Source organism: Cricetulus griseus, chromosome 2, assembly GCF_003668045.3.
Source record: "Cricetulus griseus strain 17A/GY chromosome 2, alternate assembly CriGri-PICRH-1.0, whole genome shotgun sequence".
In the NCBI taxonomy this organism is placed as follows: domain Eukaryota; kingdom Metazoa; phylum Chordata; class Mammalia; order Rodentia; family Cricetidae; genus Cricetulus; species Cricetulus griseus.
The window spans coordinates 287,187,381-287,202,694 of NC_048595.1; the positions used below are offsets into that span (position 1 = coordinate 287,187,381).

The following is a 15,314-nucleotide window of genomic DNA, read 5'->3' on the forward strand; positions in this document are numbered from 1 at the left end:
TCTGTCCAGAAAGCCCCATGATTCTCCTGTCTCTGCCTCCAAAGCACTGAGACCATAGGCATGTGCTTCAATTACTGGCTTTTTATGGAGGTTCTGGGTTAGGATCCTCACACATGAAGGGCAAGGACTTTACTGATTGAGCCAGCTTCCCAGCAGTCAAAATCTTTTTATATTCACTGTTATGTTAAATGACAACTTTAATTCGTAATAGAGAGTGAAATCAGATACAGATGATGACCAAATGTTTGATCTAAGCTCTGTCATATTATTTTTTCATATTTACTACCAGTATTACATGTATACTTTTAATATTCAATGCTATCTTTTATGTGGTCATTTTTAGTCTTAGGTTGGCTGTCCACACAACTTCCAGACCTGTGATGAAGACTTGTGTCTACACGTACCAGACCAGTGACGAGGACTCAAGTGTCTACACGTACCAGCAAATGGGCTCCGCAGTACCCTGGCTGATGCTGCCAACACTTTCCTTACTGCTTTGTGAAGTTCTTTTCTTGCCTGCCAAACAAGCCCTAAAATGATGGCAGCAAGTAAGACCAAGTGTGCACTTTTGGTATTGCCCCAATGCTTCAAAAAGAAATACATAAACCAGGCTCCAAAGTTAATCATAAAGAACATAAAACAAAAACCTTTGACCTCTTATTGTCACTATTAAATGCAAGTATTTATTATGGGAGTACAGAATACTCTGGACTCCAGAACAAGATCAAGGAGAAAATAAAAACAAAATGAGAAGATCAACTACAGAAATCCTCCTGAATAACAGAAGCTGACTAATATTCATAAGAACATTCCTTGTAAATAGCTGACCTAGAACTGAACTTGGAAAATGCTTTAAGAATGAGGTTGAGCCTTGCCAGACAGGTAAATATCAGATGTGGTAACAGTCTACACAATCAAAACTGTAAGGAGTCCTAATGGATGCTGAAGTCCAGGAAGTAATGCAATAAAGATGGTGTGGTAATAACATAGTTCAGAAGGAGCAGGGGAGCCCATCCCAGGCAGGGGTTGTAACCTGGTTATGGGCATGTGAAGGCTGACATCCTAGGACAGACTGCTGCAAGGCAGGGTAGGGTGGGGTTCACCAGGCTGCCCAGAGATAAGGAAAAGACTAAAATCTCACATCTGAGCTAAAATCTCACATCTATCAAGTAACCAAGAGGCCTGCAAGCAACCTCAACATTGAGAAGGGGATGTCCTAACTAGCATAGACATACCACTCAGGCTTGGTAACAGATGGCAGCAATAAATAAGTTGAATTCATCTTTTTCAATCTGTCAAATGAGTTTGACCGCATGAGTCACCCCCTAAAGCATGATGGTCTCTGAGCTAAATGACAAAACAAGCATTTGCACTTGTCAAACTGAACTGATGGCCCCCTGAAGAAGGAACTCAGGGTCAGACACAAGGGCTCTGGCCAGCTCTTACTCTGTTCTAAAGGAGCTAAAGAGTTGGGGAGACACAGAAGCCCCAAATCTGGCCATCAGTTAATGCCTGGTATGGTGGCTTCAATAAGAGTGGGCCCCATAGGCTCATATATTTGAATGCTTAGTCACCAAGGGTATGGAACTGTTTGATACAATTAGATTTAGGAGGTGTGATCTTGTTGGAGGAAGTGTGTCACTGGGGGTGGGCTTTGAAGGTTTCAAAACCCCATGCCAGACCCAGTCTCTCCACCTGTATACAGATCAGGGTGTAGCTCTTGGCATGGCTCCAGCACCTGCCTGCACTCCATCATGCTCCCTGCCACCATGATAATGGAGTAAACCTCTAAAACTGTGAGCCAGTTAGATGCGTCCTTTTAGGAACCTGTCTCACACGGGCTCTTCGGACTGTCCCAGAAGGCTGAGCTTGCCTTGCCAGACCCATTTTTACATTCAATAATTCACCACAAAACTTACCATGACTTTCTACCTTGTCTGCAGAGACTGTGTGCACATAGATATAAGACTTCATTTTCTCTCTTTCTACCACCTGAGTGTCTAATGTTACAGATTTCTTCAGGGCCAGAACTTCGTATGTAAAAAATAAAGAACCCCTAAAGAGAAACAAAAAGTTCTACAAATCAGGGTCTGAACATGACCCAGAGCTTTTCATAGTGAACTATTTTCTATTTTACTAGGAAACACAGTATACAGTAAAACACACAAGTGTCATTTTACATGTGAGTGCACACATAGATGTACATATGTGGGTGCATTCATCTCAGTTTCAAACAACAGTAAGTGGCTGCATGACTACAGTCAAGGAAGAAACAGAAGATTATCAGCACCCAAAGCTAACAGTATGCTCGCTCTCATTCTTTCACAGCTGATCCGTAGCAGTAACTGAATCATCCTTGCTTTTCATCACCTGTCTGCTACCTGCGTGCACAACCTTAAACAACAGTGCTCTGTTTGGCTTCATGGGAATGGACTAGGCTAGATGTGTTCTTCGTTCAGCCTTATGTGTGTGTCAGTCATCTACACTCGTCTGTACACAGTTCCCTCATGACAAAAATACACTTACCACACTTCTTTACCCACTCTCCTGCAAATGGACACTTACAGCATTTTTAGTTTAAATCTACTACATGTAATGTAACTGCACATTTTATAAATATGTACACATGTGTACCTCTTCAAAGGCATGCTCAACCTTCTGACATCCCATATCCGTGGCTACTACATGCTAACAGTCTCTTCTGTTAAGATTTCCAACTGTGGTAACATGAAGCCATTAACTGTTCACTGATACTTACCCTAAAATGAGGGATCCAGTAAGTCTTATTATATTCCCTTCAAAAAGAAAGAGGAAAAATCAACATGATTTCATTTTTGAAAGTATGAAAAGAAATAGGTAATAGTGCAAACCTTTTGTGTATAACTGGGCCAAAAGTTAAATTTTTGTTACATAGGTGATCTATTTATTACATTGAATATTATATTTATTTTCAGCCACTATAATACATGGTGGCACCAAGTACAACGTATGATTTATGCTTATGACTTCCACACACATACTCCAAGCTCCTGTTCTACCACCCCAAACCAAGTCACAGGAATCCAGGTCCCTGTGCCACCGTTGCACGTACTGGATCACAGACATCCACTGAGCATGACCACTAGGAGGGTCTACTGCTAGAGCCAAGGTGGGCTCGCCAAGTGTCCCAGCCTTTACAGAGGGACTGTCTGTCAAGTGGGAACATTAACATGACTTCTCCCTCCAGTAATCACAATGTACTTGATGGTTTAAACACTACAGAGCACATGGCCCCATTTAAAATATAGGCAACAAGAGTATAAGCTTGTATTTGGACCTTGGAAACATTTTAAAAATGTATTTTTATTGTCAAACAGTCAAATTTTATTGGCGGACAGTGGCCTACTCAATACACAACCATTCCAAAATATTCAAATCCTAGACTGCTGAGCAGGAAGGGTGGCCATGCTCTACACTGAAGTCAGACACACATGGAGATCTAGAAGGAAGACCCTTCCCCATGAACTCATGGGCCTTCACAAGATCGGGAATGAGAAGGTCTGCAGAGGTAAGACACAGAAATTCCTGGCTGTGCAACTCTCTGGGACAGTTGTGACTCCAAGATGGCCTCCTGGTGTCCTCCTCTGGCCCTCACCATGGAGATTCAGGGAACAGCCAGTATTCTCTTCTCTAATGCTACCACCTATGGTTTCTTACTGGCCTTTGAGTGTGCCTGTCAACGCTAGGCGTCACACACAGTGTGCCTCTCAACATTACTTGTCACACACAGTTTGCCTGCCAACGCTGGGCATCACACACAGTGTGCCTGTCAATGCTGGGCATCACACAAAGTGTGCCTGTCAATGCTGGGCACCACACACAGGGTCTTGTGCATGTTGGACACATGCTCTTCTCCTGAGCTCCATCCCCAGCCTCCTAGAATGTTTCCTGTCAATTTTCATGGCCATCCTCCCTTTTCTCCTCCACTACAGGTAAACTCAATACTCTGAAGTTTGCTATTCTGGGAATACTGAGAGAAGGAAGTGAAAGCTTGCTTTTCTGCTCTGGCTTATTTTCATATTTAAAATTCAGAATTAGAAGTCCCTACATTAAAAAAATCTACTGCAAAAATGTGTGTGTGCCGGGCGGTGGTGGCGCACGCCTTTAATCCCAGCACTCGGGAGGCAGAGGCAGGCGGATCTCTGTGAATTCGAGGCCAGCCTGGTCTCCAGAGTGAGTACCAGGATAGGCTCCAAAGCTACACAGAAAAACCCTGTCTTAAAAAAAAAAAAAAAATAGGTGTGTGTATGTGTTTGCGTGTGCATGTGTGTGTGAATGCATGTCCTCTCTTATGCACTGGTGCCCATGTCCATGCATGGTGTATGGAGGCCAGAAGAGGACATCTATCCTTCTCTACACTCTTTGCTTTATTCCGCTGAGACAGGGCCTCTCACAGAACCTGGAGCTTGGCTGGTAGCCAGAATCCCGAGATCTGACCCCTGCCCTCAGTGCTGGAGTTACAGGTACATGTATTACACTAGCTTTTTACTTTTATAGGTTTTGGGGATTTGAATTTGGGTCCTCATGCTTGCACAACAACCGTTCTTATCCACTGAACCACCTTGCCAGCCCAACAGGAATTTTTGTTTAGTTCTGTTGGGGAGACAGGGTCTGACTGTGTAATCCGGCTAGCCTGCTTTCCATGTTTCAGCTGGCCCTAAACTCCCAGAGCTCCATTTGCTTTTCTCTCCTGAGCGCTAAGATTAAAGGAATGGCATCATGCGCCACCATACCCAACTCCAATAGTCTATCTTAAAGCTTCACAGGAAACAGCTTGAGGACAGGGACTTCATCTTTTTCAACACTGTCACCTCAGGGCAGAAAACAGCACTGGTGCAGTGTAGAGAGGCCATCCATAATGTTTATTGTCAAATAAATGAAGGATGAGCAAGGTCAGCTGGTTTGTAGTCAGCTTTGTTGTTGGACTATCTTTGGATCACAAGCTCCCAAATAACACCATGGAGACTTATTATTAATTATGAAAGCTTGGCCATTAGCTTAGGCTTATCCACTAGCTCTTATAACTTAAATTAACCTGCTTTAGATTTACCTTCTGCCACGTGGCTCAGTCACCTCTACTCTATACCGTATATCTGACCTCTTTGGTGTCTCCCTGGCATCTCCATGTGCCCAGACTCCTTTTCCTCTTCCTCTCTCTCCCCGGAAGTCCCGCTTACCCTCTCCTGCCTAGCTATTGGCCATTCAGCTCTTTAGTAATTAATAGAAGGTGCCTTGGCAAAGACACCTCTTCACAATGTACACAAATGTTCCACACTTGCTATACAAATAAAAGAATCAGTGCTCAGGGGAGGTGTGTTTTTCATCCTTCTATTTGACACACACTGCTGGAACACCTTATGCATGCCTTAGATGACAGTAAACAATGGGACAGAATAATCAACAAGACACTGCCCTCTGAGTTTAGTCTACAGGAGAAGTCAGATAATTAACCAAGTTCCATACCGACTCTACTAAATGGAAAATGGTGGCTCTACCATGGCCTCAGGTGCCAGGCAACAGTGTGGGATGGATCAGAGCAGATACCACACCTCCACAGGACAAGGAATGTTCTCCTGGCTCAGCACTGTATCCCCAGAACCTGGTCGAGGTCCCTGGCTCTGCAAAGGACCTAGTGAGCATGTGCCAAATGAGAACACAGTAATGCTTAAGTTGGATAAGTGAGCATGAATTGACAGGACAGATGAAAAGAGAAAGAATGCCTGAGGAAAAAGGATCTTATATAGCTCTGGGCTCACAAATTTAGTGTCAACCACAGTATGGAATACATAAGCAAATGAGAAATTCAGAATGGGCTGTCTGAATGTGCTTTGTAATGCACTCTAGGAAAGTGGCCACAATCTCATCACTATTTCCACTAGAAAATGACGTTACTTCAACTGTACTCACGGATATTTCTCCAGGGTGTGTGACTTCTTAAACGGGGAGCAGAGGTTCCTATTCTTCTGCAACAGATGACACAATAGGCACCAAGGGACATCCTGTGTAGGAAAGTAATGTAACAAGGGTAATTTGATTCTTCTGACCCTAAGGACATGTCACTATCACAGTGGGTAGCCGGCAGTTAGAAAACTCAAAACTGAGAAAAAAAAAAAATCTCAACTCAGGGTTCTACTCTTGAAAACAAACCAGACTTTACTAGGATAAATTTTGCTGACTCTTACATTATTCAAGTTATATTCATAAGACAAAACTCACCAAAGCAAATACTGGGAAAGAGGTGGACATGGCAGTAAAGGGGGGGGGGGGGTCCCAACTTAACACTTATATTAAGGGCTTCATAAAACACCCATATAGGGTCAAAAACTGATGTGGTGCAGCAGGGAAGCTCCACTCCATAGGACAAGTGTGTCACTAACGTGTCACTGGGGCCACTAGTCTGGAAGCTTTAATGACAAGCTATAAATTATTATTCAAAGTATCACCTAGGGACAGGTTCTTAATAAAATGCAGATTCCTAGACATCTAATGTGTCTCTGCTCAGTGTCACAAGACTGAAACCACAGTGATTTTCTTGTGTGTGTATATGGGGGGGCATTTCCCTCATGTGGGTTTGAGGCAGAGTACAGTTCTTAACAGGTGATTGGCAAGATTCAGTTGCAATCTTCGGTTAAGACTGAAATCCTCATGGCTTTGCTGGTAATGATGGAGCCACTTAGCTCCTAGATTAGGGCCTCTGCAGACAGTCCACTACATTGCTGAAGTAACAACAGCTTGTCCCCTCCTTGACAGGTTATCTGTCACATCCTATGCTACTTTAAGGGTCTCTGCATGAATACAGTAGGCTTTCCCAGATAGGCGAAAATGAACTTTCCATTACACAGATTGGGAAGGGAATAACAGAAGGCAATGAGGAGCCAATATGACCAAAATATATTATTATATCCCTTATTATGTAAATAAGGAACATTTTTGTTTTAAAAATCTATTCATGGTCTGTAAACCTAATTCTACTTGTAAAATTTCTCTTGCTATACATAAAATATAATCACAGATTCCAGGGAATGTGACGTGTGCATTTTTTTGGGTGGGGGGGGGGAGGCTGCAGCATTCAGCCTACCATAAGCAACCATGAGAATTGTGATACCAATTTTTATAGACATGTTTTCATATTTATTCAGTAATACCCCAGGAGTGAGATTGCTGGGTCAGAAAATAATGTTCAATGTTTTTCAGCACATTTTTTAAGATTTATTTATTTATTATGTACAGTGTTCTGTCTACATGTATGCCTATACACCAGAAGAGGGCACCAGACCTCATTACAGATGGTTGTGAACCACCATGTGGTTGCTGGGAATTGAACTCAGGACCTCTGGAAGAGCAGCCAGTGCTCTTAACCTCTGAGCCATCTCTCCAGTCCATTTTTCAGCACATTTTATATTTCACCCAGCAAAGCAAAGGGTTCCTATTGTCCAACATGATAACTGCTTTTAGATTTCTTAGTGGGTACACTACAGACCTCCCTACCAATCACTATGACATTTCCAGAAAACCATGCTGAAGACCTTTTCAAATGCATGTTAGCCGTTCATATATCCTTGAAGTATCTCTTCAAGTCTTCCGCTTGCTTATGTTGGCTATCAGTTCTTCATGTGTGCTGGAAGTTGAGTCTTCTATCAGATGTACTGCAGCTGTCCTCTCCACTGTCAGGACTTCACTATTTCCTTAAAACAACATTGTGATCAGCAGCCCCATAGACTCTATTTTATCAATTCCGTCTCTTTTGTGGTTATTGAATTTTGTATCCTGAAAAACCACTGTGCAGATGATGGCGGTACACACCTTTGATCCCAGCACCCAAGAGTCAAAGAGGCAGAGTGATCTCTGAGTTCAAGGCCAACCTGGTCTACAAAGTGGATTGTAGGATAGCCAAAACTGTTACACAAAGAAACCCCCTCGAGGGGAGGGGGGCAAAAAGCAAACAAAAAATTGCCTACATCATGTCATCTTTTCTTATGATTCTAGGACAGTTTTGTGTTATACTTTATGTTTAAGTCTATGGTCCATTCCAGCTGGGTGGTGGTACACGCCTTTAATCCCAGCACTCAGGAGGCAGAGGCAGGCAGATCTCTGTGAGTTCAAGGCCAGCCTGGTCTACAAGAGCTAGTTCCAGGAGAGCCTCCTGGAACAGAGAAACCCTGTGTGTGTGTGTGTGTGTGTGTGTGTGTGTGTGTGTGTGTGTGTGTAGGGGGGACAACAACAACAAAGTCTATGGTCCATTCCAAGTTAATTTTCTTAAGATTTAATTTTTGCATGCGTGTGCGTGCGTGCGTGCGTGTGTTTGTGTACCACAGTATGGTGACCTTGGAGGCCAAAAAAAGGTATCAGATTCCCTGGAACTGAAGCTATGGGTGATTGTGAGTCATCATGTGGGAAACAAACATGGGTCCTTTGTAAGAGCCACCAGTGATCTTACCTGCTGCCAAGTTAAGTTTTTTATGTATTCTGACGATAAGTGAACTTTTTTCTATATGGAGACCCAATAGTTCCAATAAAATGTTAAAACAATGTTCTTTTCACCAATGAGGTCACTCTGTACCTTCTTCAAAAGTCAACTGACTATATGTAACACAGGCCTATTTCTGGACTCCATGGCCCTGCTGACCTACTACTTTACTCTTAAATACATAGCACAGGAAGATTCATACTTGGCTAGAAACACCAAGTCTTGATGCCGGGTCATACGAAGCTCCAGTTTTGATCCTTTTATTTCTTTGAGCCAGGACCTTGCTATGTAACCTGGCTGGCCTCCAACTTATGATTCACCTGCCTCAGCATCCACAGAGACTGAATTCTAAGCTTCAGGCACCATGCCCTGCTTGCCCTTCATTTTCAGGAAGAGCTCTTCAAGATTCTTGCCTCTTCCACATAACTTTAGAGTCACTTTGTTGATATCTGTTTAACAGAGCTTTGGGGATCATTACTGTGGCAGAAAGAAAACAAAGCAAAAATGCTTGGGAAGAGCAAACTTGGAGCAGTTTTAAAGGAGTGGGTACAGCATGAAAATGTGGACAAGAACAAGAGGGGAAAGTATGAGGGACCAGGGCTGGCGAGATGGCTCCGCAAATAAGGCACTTGCTTGTTGCCATGCCTGGTGAACCGAGTTCCATCCCAGGGATCCACATGCTGGAAGAGAACCGACTCCTTCAAATTGTCCTCTGACCTCTCCACTCGTGCACTGTGGCACATGCATGCCACCCCCAACCTACGTTTGTGAGGGCATAAATAAATAAATATAATACAAAAAATTGTAGGGCTGGAGAGATGGCTCAGACGTTAAGAACGCCGACTGCTCTTCCAGAGGTCCTGAGTTCAATTCCCAGCAACCACATGGTGGCTCCCAACCATCCATTAAGAGATCTGGTGCCCTCTTCTGGTGTGCAGATATACACGGGAGCAGAATGTTGTATACATAATAAGTAAATAAACTTTTTTTTTTAAAAAAAGATCATTGTTCTTAAAAAAAATTTAAAGAAATTCGAAGAACCGAGAGAGGGCAATAAGTGTGAAGCAAAAATTAGCATGAGCTTAAATGTGGACATATAATGACCAAGAAACTACAACTACCTTCTGCGTCAATTGCTGAGAACCCAACTCCATTAAGACTACAGATCAGGGGCTGGAGAGATGGCTAGGCAGTTAAGAGTACAGACTGGTCTTCCACAGGACCAGAGTTCAATTTCCAGCATCCACATGGCAGTTCACAACTGTCTCTAACTCCAACATCCGTCACCCTCACTCAGACATACATGCAGGCAAAATACCGATGCAAATAAAAAATTTAATTAATTAAAAAAGAGTACAGATCCGAATTTGGGAGTGAGATTAACTTCAGAACTTTCCCGAGGCCTTCACCTTGAAATGACGGTTACAGGGTTTAGAGACCTATCAACATTCCAACTACTCAGTCTCCCAGGTCAGAGAAGAGCAAGATGTGGCATGAAAGACACAGGTGTGGCTCATGAGATCACAGAGCCCGGAAGGGCTCACCTGCACGCAGGTGCTCTACTCCAAGCCTTTGGAGCAAGCAGAGAAGCGCAGCGATCACTCAAGGGCCAGAACCAGGCCCTAAGGGCCGCGGCAGGTCACCGGGTCCCTCCGAGGCCGTGCGACCTTATGGGGCGCCCTCCCCTCCCACAGCTGTCGCGACGCCCTTGCCCGCCCACGAGACCGCCCGCCTGCCCGTCCTACCTGCCGGCGCATGAACTCGGCTCCGGGTGGACACGGCCGGCTGCACAACCCACCCTCCGCTGCCACTAGCAACCCGGGCTCTCCCCCAGCGGCAGGAGGCACGTGACCCCCCCCCCGCGTTTGGCCCCGCCCTCTAACCCCGCCCCCAGCCAATCGCCCCACCCACTAGGGTGTCGCGGGCGCGATGACGCGCGGCGCAGGCGCAGTGGCGACGCCACGACGGTTCTTGGGCGTGTGGGTGGAGGAGAGCTGCAGGCTCTGAGCCGCTTGGAAAAGTAGGTTGCGTGGGACTGGTCGGCAAAACGGAGGGGAGGAAGAGAAAAAAGCCTCCCGGTCCCGGGGCGGGTCGGAGTCGCGCACCCTTCTTAAGGCCTGTGGTGTGGGGGACGCGGGGCCGTCACGCATTGCATCAGGGTTTTCCTGCAGAGGAAGGTTCCCATGCCTGGGTGTAGACACTACAGGGATCCTTTGCTTGGCTCTCACTCAGGGCCCTTCCTCTGCAGATCTTTGGAGGATGTAGTATGTGGACCAAAAGAACACAAGCTCTAGAGACCTAGATGTTTGTAAATTAAAATTACCCACTCTGACCAGTTACTTGGTCTCATCGGTAAAGTGAGGTTGTGGATCACTGTTATTTTGATGCAGCCCCCTTTTCAGAACTACTGTGTTGTGATTTCCCCGTAATCTTGCCTTTGAATCGTTCTCCTGGATATAAAAAGAAAACATTTGAATAACGAACTCACTTAACACCCGTGTTGGGTTTCTTGATTTGGAGTAATGGACCTTTTTTTTTTTTTTTTTTTTTTTTTTTTTTTTTTTTTTGAGTCCCAGTCTCTATGTAGCCCAGCCTGGTCCCGGCTTCAATGCGTACACCACCCGCAGCGGGTTGGTGCTTACTTTTTAAGGATTAATTAACCATGAGTAAAATCTGTTTGCAAATAGGATTTGTGCAATATTTATTAATATTCCAAATAGTCTGCTTTAGCGGGACTATCAGTATGCCTTAATGTTAGTTTTTTAATACTGACATTCTTCATTTCATCTTAGATGTAAATCCCCAAAGTAGATTGAAATTTTTGGATTTTTATGTCACTTTATCCTTTTTAAATTAAATTTATTTATTTTAGCATTCTTGACTTCGTCTGCACCACCTGCCTGGGAGAAGATGGTCAACGTTTTGAAAGGAGTGCTTATAGAATGGTTCGTAGTTTTAAGACTTAGTGGATCTTGCTATGTATATATGCCTTTTTCAAAATTTTGTTTTGCAAGGCTTCAACTTTGAATTTCCATAGGTTTTCTTTGTAAGTGGGACAGACTTTGTTGCTAAGTTTTCTTGCTGATGTTACATTTCATTGTCTGTTAAATTAATGTAATTAGCGTTATTTCCAACCATTTTTTGATCAGAGATTATGTGTGCTAAATTACCCTTATTAGGAAAACTGTTAGGCTGGGCAGTGGTGACGAACACCTTTGATCCCAGCACTCTGTAGGCAAAGGCAAGCAGATTTTTGAGTTCAAAGCCAGCCTTGTCTACAGAGCAAGTTGCCGGACAGGCTCCAGAGAGAGTGTGTTTTTATTCTCAAGCCATCAGCACTTGCCTAGATTAAGGTTTAGAAGAATTCAGGAAGGTGAGGCAGGCCATTAATCCCAGCACTCAGGATATAGAATCAGGCCGATCTCTTAGGAGTTCGAGGCCAGCCTAGTTTACATAGTGAGTTTCAGGCCAATCAAAGCTGTATAGTGAAAACTTGTCTTTAAAAAAAAAAGTAACAAATAAAATAATACAGGAACTTGGTTAAGTCTTTGCCACTACAGAATGTGCTCCCTGAAAAGAAATGAGAGCCAATCAGAGCAGGTTTTTAAACTCCTTAGCATAGCTTCCAGAATAGAAGAAAGAACCCACAATAGTTTCTTGAGCTGAGTTTCTCGAAGTTTCCTGAAATAGAGGCCTTTGTTGTCCCCCCTTTCTCAGCCTTGAACTCTTTGTTCAGCTCTTCCTTGTTGGAAGCCCTGTTCTCTAGATACTCACTCCCTTCATCGGAGATGCTCCTGTCTTCTTTTCTGTTTCCATATTGTGAATTATTGTATAGATGGTGGTGATGCTTTTCCTGTGATGGCAAAGCTGAGGAAGTAGCAAGGTCAAATCTTAGGAAACCTGCAACGTTTGTAGCAGCACTCTACATTGGAAATACAGTTTAAGCCACATACATAGTCTTAAATTTTCTAGTAACTACATTAAAGTGTGAAATGAAACAGGTGAAGTATTTAACCCAGATGCCCCAAGTTAGTGTTATTTTTATGTATATGTGTGATTGTCTGCATCTGTGCCTGGTGCCTGAGGCAATCAGTCAAGGGCATTGGATCTGGAGTCAGGAACAGGCTGTGAGCCACCATATGGGTGCTGGGAACTGAACCTGGGTCCTCTGCAAGAGCAACAAACACTGAATCATCTATCCAGTCCCATGTACTAAGTCTTCAAAAACACCTTCAAAGTCAGATATCTATTTTACAACATATCAAATACTCGGTAGTAACACATGATTCGTGGGCTGCCATAGGGATATAATGCAGATGTAGACTTTGAGAAGATGAGATTCTAACAAAGTCAGTTAAAAAAAAAAAAAAAACAACTGTTGAGGTAGGAGGGAATCTAGCAGGAAATAGTTCAGGAAGATAAAGGGCTGAACCAAAAGACGTGGAATGAGGCTCTCCAAGGCTACTGCCCCTGGAGTCTGGGTTTCTGCAGTACTAAGTCCCAGCTGGGATGTGGGAAAGGCAGGAAGGCTTACAATGAAGCTGTTACAGGACACAGCTGAAGTGGAGGGATAACGTGCCATCGGCAAACGTTTTTAGGACATTGGCAACATCGATCAGCCCTGAGGTGAGTGCCACAACACTCCTTGGGTCCGGTGATTTAAGCTCTTCACTGAATTGTGTAAATCCCTTTCATTCAGAAAAACGTAGACACACTAGGAGTGATAACCATTTAGCAGTTGCTGTTTTAGCACCTCTTAGCAGGGAATTACTGAGAGTAGTTGGCGTCGGCTGTGAATGCATTGAGCTTAAGCAATAGCAAAATAATCCACATCACTGAGGTAGATCACAGTTTCATTATTTTTACTATTATGTCCTCTGGTTTATCCTTATTACTGTATTACATTTAGAACTGACTGAATTTACAAAACAGCTATCATCCCACTGTGTGAAGTGCAAGAAAACTGTGTGTGATTTTCATAGGCTGTTTTGAGATTGTTGTAGAACTTGAGACAGCCAAGGACAGAAGGGCTTGGAGAGTGAAGTGGGGCTAAGGTCACTACTGAAGTACCCGAGGCGCCTTGTTTGCTGGGAAAGGAGGTAGCAGCTTGGTTTTAGAGCACTACACTTCACTGGTGACCTTTGCCAGTCCCTCTCTCCCTCCTACCATCTGCCAGTTATCCCTCATCCACATAAATGTGTGGGAGGAGAGGGGTTGAGTCTGAGATGCAAGGGCTCTGATTTTCCTGCCCTGTGGGCCCTTTGTCTATTTGTCAGCCTTTGGAAGAAGCCTGTTACACTGGCTCTGTCCACCCCCATGGGCTTCTAGAGTAGCCTCTTCTTCCCTTTTTGTTTCTCCCTGTGCTCTGTCAGTAAGTATGGACATTGCTTTTTAAATCCATTAAGGAAGCTATAGGTCTAAGTCCTATTAAACTGCAAAGGGATAGCCATATTCTCTCTTCTTGTGACAAGTTGTTTTTTAAAAACCTTTCTCTTGAAGTTGTCCTAACTCGACTTCTAACATGAAGTCATGGCTACAAATCACTAATACTTTAAGAGAGAAAATAAGACATTGGATAATAGTTCTGAACTTAAAAATTCATCACGATCAGATGTAACTGTTTGGTCTTTGTGGTGCGGTTGACCACAGGATGCCCTATACTCTGTTTGTCTCCACAGCGATCCTGCCATGAAGCAGTTCTTGCTGTACTTGGATGAGTCCAATGCCTTGGGGAAGAAGTTCATCATTCAAGATATTGATGACACACATGTGTTTGTCATTGCGGAGCTGGTCAATGTCCTCCAGGAGCGAGTAGGGGAACTGATGGACCAGAATGCCTTTTCTCTTACCCAGAAGTGAAAATACTAGCTGCTGAGCATGTGGGAATTACAAACCACAGACATGAGAGAGGCCCCATTCAGAGTCTCCTACAGTGTGTAGACATTTCATGAGCATTTTGTGGGGAAGGCTGCAGGGCCATTGATTCAGACAAAAGCCCCAACTGATTTTTTTGAAGAAGAACTAACAATTGGCTGCAATTTGGCTTTTATTATTCCTTATTAAAACAATCATAATTGTGCTGGTTCGATGGTTCAGTTGGTAAAGGCCCTTGCCACCAAGTCTGACAGCCTGAATTTGATCCCAGGGAAGGGAAGAGCTCCCACAGTTGTCTCCTGACTTCCCTGTGTGTACCTCCCTCCCACACAAATAAGTAAACCTAATTAATAATCATAAATGGTTCCCCTACCTTTTTTTTTTTAACACCAATTAAATACACCAGAAAAATAGTGGAGTTTGGTTAAATTGTCTTTGTAACTGAGGTGTTATTAATTTTGCCTGTTCCCGTGAAGTGTGCACTTTTGTACTGCAGATTTAGAAACGAGTGGGAAAGAAGCTCTGCTTTGAGGCTGTACTTTTCCGTTTTTCACACTGTGTTGGTGACATTTTCCTCGTGTGCCCATGCAGAAAGAGATGTAGCAGAAGTGTGTGTGTGTGTGTGTGTGTGTGTGTGTGTGTGTGTGTGTGTACAATAACTGCCGGGAAGATACCTGCAGTTATCTTAATACTTGGAGAGGAAGTTAGAAGACTTGCACGTGGTTGAACTCTTAGGTCATCAGAAACTATATGTAAACAAAATATGTATTATAATGCTCCAAACCAAAAAATGCAGTGAGATCAGCATTAATGGGGTAAATGTATTTTTATCCATGTGCTCTAAATTCAGCTAAATCAAGTATTACACTCTATGCTGTTTGGCAGTCTGCTTCAGTGTACTTTTCCAAAAAAAAAAAAAAAAAAGAAAGGAATT

At 43.5% G+C, this 15,314-nt stretch overlaps 2 protein-coding genes across 5 annotated transcripts in view; one reads left to right on the forward strand and one right to left on the reverse strand.

Moving 5' to 3' along the window:
* The window catches only part of Serac1 (serine active site containing 1), a 31,519-nt gene extending 21,157 nt beyond the window's left edge, over positions 1-10,362 (reverse strand). The window contains exons 1-6 of one of the 4 annotated variants that reach the window (XM_027401069.2): positions 10,252-10,362; positions 7,566-7,724; positions 5,947-6,038; positions 2,759-2,795; positions 1,920-2,056; positions 441-530 (exon numbers count right to left, since the gene is read on the reverse strand). In XM_027401069.2, the coding sequence (XP_027256870.1) occupies positions 441-530; positions 1,920-2,056; positions 2,759-2,795; positions 5,947-6,038; positions 7,566-7,579 (370 nt within the window). In that variant the 5' untranslated portion in view covers positions 7,580-7,724; positions 10,252-10,362. Of the gene's footprint in view, positions 1-404; positions 531-1,919; positions 2,057-2,758; positions 2,796-5,946; positions 6,039-7,565; positions 7,725-10,251 lie in introns of all 4 variants that reach the window. The other 3 variants (XM_027401067.2, XM_027401070.2, XM_027401068.2) reach the window with 3 other exon arrangements.
* Positions 10,363-10,414: 52 nt separating this feature from the next.
* On the forward strand, positions 10,415-14,796 carry Gtf2h5 (general transcription factor IIH subunit 5). Its single transcript, XM_027401071.2, has 3 exons — positions 10,415-10,526; positions 11,379-11,451; positions 14,185-14,796. The coding sequence occupies exons 2-3, from the start codon at positions 11,417-11,419 to the stop codon at positions 14,363-14,365; spliced, it is 216 nt and encodes a 71-aa protein (XP_027256872.1). The 5' UTR covers positions 10,415-10,526; positions 11,379-11,416; the 3' UTR covers positions 14,366-14,796.
* The last annotated feature ends 518 nt before the right edge of the window (positions 14,797-15,314 follow it).

What these genes read in the sequence shown, in the direction of transcription:
- Gtf2h5 (XM_027401071.2), top strand. Translation starts at nt 11,417, where the DNA reads ATGGTCAACGTTTTGAAAGGAGTGCTTATAGAATG. An exon ending in AAAGGAGTGCTTATAGAATG is followed by an intron (nt 11,452 to 14,184) that starts GTTCGTAGTTTT and finishes TTGTCTCCACAG; the next exon opens with CGATCCTGCCATGAAGCAGT.